Consider the following 10,924-nt stretch of genomic DNA (forward strand, 5'->3'; position numbering starts at 1 on the left):
GAGTATCCAGAAAAAACACTAAGATCTTAATTAAAAAAGGAGTTCTAACTGGCTATACTGGAACATACACGAAGAATATTGTGTACAAAAGTGTTCTCCGCTCCTCTAATGGATAATAGAAATCGCAGGTATATATCTCACCCTTTTTATCATGTACCTCAACGTCTCATCATCAATAGCTTACCTTATCTGTGTTCATCATGTGTTATTTCTGCAGGTGTACTATTGCAATAACATTTACTTTTAAGATTTTACCATGTCCGTATCCTACAAGCAGGTGAATATATTCTTCTATCTTTAACAATTTCATGACTATGTACCATTTAACTACTATAGCTTTGCCATGTTGTTATTTGGGATTGCAGAAAATATTAAAAACTAACTATATGCTATGAGCATATGCAGTTTATTTTACCTCTATAAGAAATTTAATTTCTGAAGATTAGTTAATGAAAATTGCATTTGGTTATAAACTATACTGACGGTGATATTTACGTACTGATTAAATGTTTATCATCTTATATTTGCAGAGTGTTAAACTTCACAACATATGCTTGCTTCCGTCTGCTAACTACTCTGAATTTTGGATGGCTAATGTGGACCTTTCCTCCATGAGGGCATAAGCACATGTACCAGATCAGTTACCTACCACAGTTACCTACCATACATATAACTTTAGAAGAAAATTACAATGACTATTCGGCCATGTCTTTTGTTATTTTGCATCTACACATGTATATGGTATTTAGTATCTTCTTATGACTTCTTTATTAACTACTGAGTTTGTACTCCGTCTCAAAAGCTTTAGTATATGTCGTTTTTACTCTGTCTCAATTTCCTTAACTGATCTTTATGTATACCATACGTATAAACATGTAGCACACGGTAAATTTCACGCTCATCGAGCGTGCCCAAAATGCTAGTATCTTATAGGTAATACACTCATATAAATCCAACAATATTCCTCCATCAATTATAAATGCTCCACAAAAACTAGCAGCACAAAGGTAAACTTCATCAACATAATACCTATTTTTTAGGTAAATTAGTTTGTGCCATATACAATACTAATTACATACTAACTAAATTACATACGGATAAATACCTCTTCAAATATATTTATTCAAACAAAGACTAAAACTAGCGTATTCAATCGTTTTTTTTTTTTATTGAAGTTCTTTGAATATAAACCATTTTACATAATCCATTCAGACAAATGTAATATGTCATATTTTACATTACATAATTCTATCCCAATTTTCTTTCATAGCGTGCCCGTTTACTAGTATATATAATAATAATAAACTGCGTCCCAAAGTACAAAGTCAAAACAACAACAGTCTCTAATGGCACTCTGCAACTCTTCCTTGTTCCAAACTAATAATATCAACTACTTCCCAAAACATCAAAATTATGCATACCCAAAATCTCCTTGTTTATCTCAGAGGACTAGTAGTTTCACATGGGAAGACGTTTTGAAAGTTTGTGTACCGTCAACTAATAATAATGATTCATTAGACCTTCATGGCTTCTTCCAAAGAATCCAAACGTGCAATCGTGCTTCTGTAAGCTAACATCCACTTGCACTTTCTTTTATATTTTAGTTGACATTGATCTTTATAAGTTTACTTGTAGGAAAAGAAGATGGACTTCTTTCCATTTGTTATCGATAGCCAAGTCGTTGGATATATACATAAACAGTAAGCGCAAGTAGATAGATTTTCGGCTTCATTTTGTTTTGAGATTGAATTGGTTATGACGTTTTTTTTTGTTAACTTCAGGTTTTTTGCGGATAATTTGAGGGAGTTTAAGGATGTGTTTGTATTTGGAGAAGATAGTTTATTTGGTAGCAATGTAGTTACATTGAATCAATTACTTGAAACACCAGACGATAGGACGGAAGCGGTTGGATATGTGGTCAAATGCTTGGGTGAAGGTTTGATTCCAGGTATACGCAACGAGGTACTTCTTGCGCTCATTATGTAATAAACGCAGTTTTCTTTGTGTTTGATCCAAGTGTCTGTTGAATTTTGTTATCAAAAATCCTGATTTCATCAAAGACACAACCCTTTATGTATCATGTGTTTGTATCATTGTTAATGTGAAGTACATATATACTCAGAAATTTCATGTTCCTTGGTATTTAGATATTTCCCTTTGTACTTGATAGAAGAAATGAAGAGGTATTCCTGCTAATGTTTCTTGTCTTTATTGCTCAATGAATGAATTGATGATAGTTTGTGACTCCATCCCTATGTCAACTTGGGCATGGCTTGCTTTTATTCCACATTGAATTATTTGAGAATTTGAAACACTTTGATTGCTTTCCATGACTAGAAGTTTCATCAAACAAAATTTCTGGTTAGATTAAAAAAACTTATCGTGGATATCTTTTGTCGTTTAGAACTGTTCTTTTGTTATCTTCTGAGTGAAGCAATGACTCTTCCATGATGCTTGTAGTTACTACAATACCTCTGGTGGTACATTTTTTCTTACTGTATCAATCTCCTAGATCTTTTCTGGTGAATATTGTGGTGACACTGTTTCCTGTGCTCTAGAATACTTGATCACGCTGCTGGATAGTAACCCAATTTTTTTTTGCAGTGATTGTCACTTCAACGTTGCCCCCCCCCCCACCCTCTTTTTAATTCGCTCTCTTTAAATAAGGTCTGACATTGCCTTTGCTCTCGTAGCCCTTGATACAATATTTGAAAATTTCCATGTTTTTGTTCCTCGACAGGGAATTACTATGCCCACAGCTGTGGATATGGTGTTGGGTGCTAGTGCTCCCAGTGAAACTTGTGATTACTACTATGAAATGAAGTTTTGAATGTTGGTCTGCTGCTTGAGCTATCATGTTAACCATTCCTAAATTTGAGAAACACAGTATACTGCAAAGTACCTCCTTCTTCGCATTCAGCTTTTCTTAACCTTGTGGCTTTCCTTCCAAAACGACCTCTCAGCAGTGGCGGTGAGCGGATCGAACCCTAGCTAGGGCTACTCCATAACCACCATGAGAGGAAGGGAGAGAGATGCAGTTATGTTGAATACCAAGATATATTTGGGCATTTACAACTATGGTCTTAAAAATGTCCTCGTTTTCTTACTGAGACTTGAGTGTGCAAGATTTTAGTCTTCTTTTATCATGTTTCCTTCCTTTATCCTTCACTATAAGAGCATCTTTGTTTCCTTCATTTTGCTAATTATTGGTTGTTTTCGTTTCAATCAGTTATACCCTGTAACATCATCATATGGGATGCCAGTATGTTTCTCGGTAGAGCGTGCAGCTGCTCCTTACTTCGGGATAAAGGTTGGTTAAGAAATCCATGAACTTCGATTGCAAAAACCAGAGTTTTGGAGGATGAAGTTATAATAGGGAAGCCAAGGCATTATGGACTATAGGAAAGTAAATATATTATGACATTGATTCCATTTATGTATTCCATTTTTGTTTTTATTTCTAAGAAAGCTGCTTTAAGTCCCCACACATTTGCATTCAAAATTGTGCACTTCATATACCAAGGGAGCTTCTCTCAACCCGCATGTTAATTTTAGAGCATAAACAAACAGTAGAATTTATATAATTATTTCTTTTTGGCTCAATACATACCAATTTATCTGTAATGCGGAATATGCTATTTGCTAGTCAAACTTGGATCCAACTTGCCAACTAGATCTTCATTTCAATTTTCATTTAGAAGATAATACCATTATATACTTCACCTCGTTTGAAACTAAATCATTAGCTAATGGATACCCAAAAAAAAAAAACAGCATTATTCTGTGAAGGCCGGGAATTTCTTTTGGTCAGCACCTGGACTGCAATGTTTTCAAAGATTGTATTTAAGCTTCAAAGTTGGTGGTTACAGTGCTTTTGATCAATTGAGATACTGTTTATTTTATGTTGGTGGTCAAGTGGAGTGCTTCTTTTTTCCTTTTTCTGTTAACAGGCTTATGGTGTTCATATGAATGGGTATGTCAATAAGGATGGAGAAAAATTTCTGTGGGTAGGAAAGAGAAGTGAAGTGAAGCCCACTTATCCAGGGATGCTTGATCATTTAGTTGCTGGAGGTTTGGTATGTAATGGAGTTCATGTCTTCGTATTACTCTTTGTTCCTGCTCAGTGCTCGTGTAAATGATAATCCTGAATGTTTTGAGTGCATCATTGATTTTCGTTGATCGACATATATTTTTTTAGCTAATATTGTAGATCTATTGCTACTTTGGTTATCGTATGTTTACATCTGTGATGGTGTACAAAGCCCACAAGATCGACAACGTTTGATATACCGTACTCCTGATTTCCAGATATTTATCACAGATATCGGAATATCGGGCCAACATTTTCATATCAAGGTAAATTTGTGAAAATAGGTGGTAAAAGTATATCACCAGTATTTTTGGGTATATTGTGGTAGTTTAGGCCATGATGGTATATTGTGTTGGTTTTGAAGACACCCAAAGTCGAGAAAGTACACGTAGTGCCTAGTAGGAAGCTAGGTTACATTGACACGGGCACGTGTGTCGGTGTCCGACACGGATACGGGGTGTCGGATACGGCGAGCAGTTGAAGATCGACACGGGGACACGGATAAGAATAATTAATTAATTTTTTAATAATTATAAATTTATTAAATTAGATGGTAAATCAGAAATTCGAGGTAAATTAAATACAATATGTGTCCGTGTGTGTCCAACACGGATACGGACACGGACACGTGGATACGTATCCGACACAGATTTTTTTCAAAATATGGCGTGTCCATGTAACCTAGGTAGGAAGCTCTCTGGAGTCTGGAGGAATGATTTCTGCTTGGATGATGCCCCTCTACTATTCTGGGACTTTCCTGCAATATCAGAGTTTGTGCGGAAGTTTAGATATAACCTTTTTAAGGGCATTATGTAAAATAAAAGAAGGAACACCCTGCTGCAGGTCTGCAACTGATCTTTTTCAGACAGAATAAATAATAGTCCTGACTACTAAGCATATGCTATTTGGGGAGATTGAGACCATTATGTCATTTAGATATTGCAAGACTTTATTATGTCTTGGGCAAAATTTGTAAAGAAGGTAAATGGCTGTCCTCAATATTCGGAACGTTAGATCCAAGGATGTCCCCATTACCAAGTTAGATAGAATCGAACAAGTAAATATATTTCGATTAGTTGATCCTGCACCGATAATCACTTGTACTATCTAAGAGATGTGGGTCCACCACTCGGTGATTGATTTAGTTTAATACTTATTGCAGCACTTACCTGACTGAACCAGCTTTTTCTTTGCTTCTGGAATTTAATTAAATCAATATGACACAGTCAACTTCTTTATTTGTACATAGATAGAGGGGAGAATGAGTGAATCACTTAGCCACAGCTTCAAGGATGAAGATGGCTGAGGGATCCTTATTGTGAATGTGTGGTCTCGACAAAACTTCATGGATTCAAAGAATCCCTTGAAGGACCTTGAATGTGTGGAAACCAATTAAGTTCTCGACCTTGTTTCAGAATGTAGAAATTGTTAGTTATGTCAATCTGTTAACTAGACAAGTTCACTTGCAGCTTTTTAACCTATCGGAGTGTTGTAGGCTAAACGTCACTGTATTTGGTCTGAGCAAATATCTGTCTCAACTTACTTACAGAGAACTCATATCTAATTTGGCTATTGCAGCCGCACAATATCACATGTAAGGCAAATATCATGAAGGAATGTGAAGAGGAAGCAGGAATACCAAGATCTATCTCCAAATCGTATGTTTACTTCACCTTACTTAACTTTGATACAGTAGTTATAATATGATTTAGTTTGTAAGATTGAATGCATTATATTGTGGACCCTGTGATGGGCATGTTACCAGGGGTGGCTTTTGGTACTTTGATCTGTACCAGCCTCTATTAGACCCACGTCGCTTTTGATATAAATTGTTACATGACTCTTTAACAGCTTGGGGATTTTGATATCAGTTTTTAAGATCGCGGAGAGCACTTAGAGGTGATAGGTTTGATTCTTCAATCCACACATCCAGCAATATTGCTGTGGGGAAAAGTCATGGGTGCGTGCTGGCCCATGGGGTTTGTTACCTGAGAAGATACGTTACTTTGACAGACATTGTTACACACCTCTAACATATGGGACTTCTAGAGAAAGTTGGCAGTGAAGAAATTCTCGAATGAAGATTATTCTGGTTTTTATCAAAATGATAATCCATCATATTAATATATGCATTTCTTCTACATTTTGCACTTTATATGCATGTTGGATGTTAATAGTAGGTAACTCTTGGCTGCTTGTCTTGCAGTGCTGTCTCAGTTGGTGCTGTTTCTTACATGGACATTGATGGGCCACGTTACAAGAGAGATGTTCTGTTCTGCTATGATTTAGAACTCTCTGATGAATTCATTCCCAGTAATCAAGGTAAGCATTGGAGTTGATTCTTTACATGGATGTTGTTGAGTCTATTGTGAACCTAAACCTTTCTACAGATTGCTGTTAACTGGTTATTTGCACTTCAGTTGCTTCCGAGGAATTAATTTTTAGCTTATCCACTGCATTGCAATTGCAGTGTAGCGTGAGACTGCATACCTTGTAACTTGTTGGTGATCCGTTCAGCTTGATTCATTTGTCTGTTTGTTGCAGATGGAGAGGTGGGGAGTTTTAAGATGATCCCAGTAAATTGTGTCGCAAATATCATACGGAGGACAGAATTTTTCAAGCCAAATTGTTGTCTGGTTATCATTGATTTCCTGATACGACATGGGTACGAACCTTCGTCCTATCAATCACCTTAATTGCTCTCTTTTTTTTCGTCCGTATAATGCATAACTCAGCGAAATTTACTAGCCACTGGTGACTTAGCTTCGAACTGAATAAGACATTTGGTTATTCTAGCATTCAAATAATCATTATTTCATTTTGTTTGTCTGGAAATTTGCAGATTCATAAGACCTGAACATCGTGGTTTCTTAACATTGCTTCAAAGCTTGAAGAATGGAGATTGCTCTTAAACACAGACGTTTTTGGTTGAGGAACATTTTTTTATTATTTATTGTTTTTATTAATTCTATGAACTGTAAGCACTTCAAATCTGTCTCCATCTTCTTGTTGAAGGATTACTTCTCAAGGGTGTAGAGAGATGGGATTTGCTTGTATGCTAGAACAGCAGCTCATTTCAAAAAGACGTATAAAAACTGAAACATACCCTTACAATGCAATGCACTTCAATTCTGACCGTCATATTGTGTTTATACTTCGGATGTTGTCATTATACCATAATAATATTGATATATAACATATAAGTCATGTCCTCACTTATAACGGATCTTTAATAAAGAAACTGTCGTTTGAATTCAGTTTTTATCTCGTGATTGTTAGTTTACTAAGATTAGAGTAGGCTAATTCGATATCCTCACTGTAAAACATTTCCACAGAAAATCAAGTATTCTTAATACCATGCTAGCAAGCCATAGGAGGAGTCGATTGCCACACCATAATTCAGTCCAGAATCTGATATTGCCGCCATCAACAGAGTGGAGTCTTCATTTAAACATGCTAGTAAGCCAAATGGGGACTACCATGCCAGTGAGATTGTACGAGTAGTTCTGTAGTTGGGCTAATATTGGGATTCTGGGCACCTTATAAAATGATCTCATGAGAGGAAGTCCAATGGAGAGTTGCTAAATTGGGCTGCTAAAAGGTGCCACATAGGCTTTTTAGCTTGTCTAACCAAATTTGGCACCCCAAAATCAAAAAACCAATCCAATCACGTTTTTTGTTTTGAAGTGTTAAATGATACGGACGGCATAGTTTATTCCGTCCGTCTATTATTTTGTAACTTATGTTGATTTTTTTTTGGACGGACGACACAGTTTCTGCCGTCCGTCGAAATTTAACACACGGACGGCAAAAACTATGCAGTCCGTCTCCCGAACTTATTATAACAGTTGCTATCGAAAGTCTTAACTTTGGCTGAGTTTTGAACTCTTTTCAAATTTAAGAACTAGCAGTCCCATTAGAATGACATTTTTGTGGTTAGAGTGCTATATTTGCCTTTAGCAGCCCATATAACTTCCCATTGGACTTGCTTTGATCTATGAGCATCCTATAATGTGTGACTAACGAATGCTGACTGAGTGTGTGACGGTATCTTGTTTGAAAATCCATTGTACCTTAAGGGGGAATTGGGAGTGTAAAAGTCTAGTGGCTCTTATGTAGAGCCTAGGTGGAGGTGTAAATCTACACTTTCCATTGGAGATGTCCTTACACCTCCATCGTAAACACACTGGTTATCCGACTTTGCTCAAGGGCCATCTTATATACCTTATATTTACGCCTTCGGTCCTTCATGATATGCTTGAACACGTTATATTTACACCTTCGGTCCTACATGATACGCTTGAACATTGAATTAAGCTAAAGTTGTTCCTATATGATACACTTGAACATTGAATTAAGCTAAAGTTGTTCTGACTTCTGATGCTTGAGCAAATATCAACATATTGAGAGTTCTAATCAAGCTGTTAGCTTATCACAATCAACTTTCATTTCCTGTTGTCAATTCGGTGGAATCGCATGAAGCCATGAATACATGATAATGTCTTACTACCATGTCGTAAGCTTTGATTCGTGCCAAAGCACATAATTCCGTTATTTAGTTTGTTGTTCATCGGTATGCAGCATAATTAACAATTATAATTTGTTAGTAACGTAATAAAATGTTCCTAGCTCATTTCCAAATACTGTGTCGCTTTCCGTTGACATTTACGCACGTCGGCATTCCCATATATTTTGTATCATTTATTCATTTTAGTCTATTTGACATAGCGAAGGGACCTGTGGTTATGGTGGCCCAAAATGGTGGAATAACCTGATGTTCTTTATATTGCAAAAAGACAACCACCTCTAACGAGGTATACAAAACTGTTGAAGAAACCCTTATGCTATCAAAATAATTCAACACATTTGGGAATTCACTCGCAACCTGTTCATACTTCATGGAGTGAAGGCTAGTACAGACGCCCGTATGGTCAAACCAGTATCCCAGCGATGCGGAATAAACGAGAGATTTAGAAGAAAAAATGTGGAGATCTTCAAAAGGGGGAATAAATTTAAAAAAGAAAAAGATTGAATAAAATAATTGTAAAAGTTGAGGGAGAAAAATATAATAGATTTTGGAGATTTGATAATTTGATAATTGATAATTGAATTAATGAACTAAACTACAATGACCTCTTTATATAGATAAGCCATACTTGATTAATAAGAAAACTAGACTTCTAAATCTAACCTAGACTTCTAAAACTAATTAAACCCTAAATATTCCAAATTCTTAATAAGTAATTATTCTAAATTAAAAACAATAATATTAGCAACTAAAAAATTGTATCCTATGCTTGATGTCCTACATCAGGCTCCCCTTCTTGAAAAGAACACGACCTCGTGTTAATGTCCGGAATATGAGTATCTTCTTCACCATGAAATTGAAAGATGTCTTAGGCGTTGAATGTGTTGGAGATGCTAAAGGTAGGAGGATGATCAATCACATATGCATTATCATTGATTTTGTGTAGCATCTTGAAAGGACCATACTTCTTCATCTTTGTCTTGTTATAAGTTCTAGTAGGAAATCTTTCCTTGCGCAAATGAACTATTACATAATCACCTTCTGCAAAAGTCTTGAAACGACGGTGCTTGTCAGCATCTTTCTTGTATCTAGCATTAGAGGCTTGAAGCTTTTGACGAATTTCAGCATGCATTTATAAAGTTTCCTCTAGCATATGATCAGTTGAAATATTAGACCTTGGAGCTTTGGGTAACACCACTAAATCAAGAACGTGATTAGGAACCGAATAATTTTTTTTGAAAAGGAGCCTTGCCAGTGATTTACGAAAGTATTGTAAGCAAACTCCATTTGAGGCAGAAGAAGATCCCATTGTCTTGATTTTTCACCACAAGTAGCACGAATCAAATTTCCTAAAGATCTATTAACAACCTCTGTCTGCCATCAGTTTGGGGATATGATGAGATGTGGTGCTAAATTTCAGTGAAGTATTTAGCCTCATCCATAAGGTTTTCCAGAATTAACTCATGAACTTGACATCACGATCAGAAACAATGGATTTTGGTACTCCATGAAGACGAACAATCTCTTTAAAGAAGAGAAAAGCAATATGAGAAGCATCAAAAGTCTTCTTACATGGAACAAAGTGTGCCATCTTAGAATATCGATCAACAACTACCATAACATAGTCAACACCAAGTTGAGTATGAGGAAGTCCCAAAACAAAATCCATTGATAAATCAACCCAAGGAGTAGCTGGAATAGACAAAGGAGTGTAAAGACCAGTATTCTGAGAATGTCCCTTTGATTGCTAACAAACAAAACATATTCTAACAAACTTGTCAACATCCTTTTTCAAAGATATGATGGCCAGTAGTAACGTTCCTCAACCAAAGTAATGGTTTTGTCATGATCAAAGTGTCCACCAAGACCACCTGCATGTAGCTCACGAACAATATGGTCACGTAAAGAACCTTGAGGAATACATAAATGATTACCCTTAAAGAGAAAGCCATATTGTATAAGGAAATCATCGGTGCCAGATTGCATATTAGAGCATTTTTGCCACATAGGTTGAAAGTCTCCATCATCGACATACAAGTCCTTCAAATAGTCAAAGGCAGTGATCTCATTACGAGTTGTAACAAGAAGATGAGCATAGCGGCTTAATGCATCACCAACCTTGTTGAGGTGGCCACTCTTATGCTTAATAGAGAATGTATACTTGTTAATGCTGGAAAGCCAACGATCATGCATGCGATTGACTTTAGAAGAAGACTTCAAAAACTTAAAAGCTTGATGATCTGTGTTGAGAATAAACTCTCTATGAATCAAATAAGTGTGTCGGCGCCATTGTTTAAGAGTTTGGA

General features: G+C 36.2%; 1 protein-coding gene across 2 annotated transcripts; it reads left to right on the forward strand.

Annotated features, from left to right (window-relative positions):
* Positions 1-1,287: 1,287 nt before the first annotated feature.
* Positions 1,288-7,231, forward strand: LOC147523730 (nudix hydrolase 20, chloroplastic-like). Of its 2 annotated transcripts, none has more exons than XM_086599465.1 (9): positions 1,288-1,565; positions 1,636-1,700; positions 1,782-1,962; positions 3,230-3,310; positions 3,951-4,076; positions 5,669-5,748; positions 6,297-6,412; positions 6,635-6,755; positions 6,933-7,231. In XM_086599465.1, the coding sequence occupies exons 1-9, from the start codon at positions 1,347-1,349 to the stop codon at positions 7,000-7,002; spliced, it is 1,059 nt and encodes a 352-aa protein (XP_086455591.1). In that variant the 5' UTR covers positions 1,288-1,346; the 3' UTR covers positions 7,003-7,231. The 2 variants fall into 2 exon arrangements, with proteins under 2 accessions (XP_086455591.1, XP_086455595.1); XM_086599469.1 differs by having other exon boundaries at positions 1,460-1,565; positions 1,625-1,700.
* Positions 7,232-10,924: the final 3,693 nt, after the last annotated feature.

The sequence above is a fragment of the Coptis chinensis genome, chromosome 1 (assembly GCF_015680905.1).
Source record: "Coptis chinensis isolate HL-2020 chromosome 1, ASM1568090v1, whole genome shotgun sequence".
NCBI classification, from domain to species: Eukaryota; Viridiplantae; Streptophyta; class Magnoliopsida; order Ranunculales; family Ranunculaceae; genus Coptis; species Coptis chinensis.

Excerpts from the sequence above, each read along its gene's own strand:
- LOC147523730 (XM_086599465.1), top strand. The coding sequence starts at position 1,347 with ATGGCACTCTGCAACTCTTCCTTGTTCCAAACTAATAATATCAACTAC. Across the intron at positions 1,566-1,635 it reads AAACGTGCAATCGTGCTTCT|GAAAAGAAGATGGACTTCTT; the intron begins GTAAGCTAACAT and ends GTTTACTTGTAG. Across the intron at positions 1,963-3,229 it reads TTCCAGGTATACGCAACGAG|TTATACCCTGTAACATCATC; the intron begins GTACTTCTTGCG and ends CGTTTCAATCAG.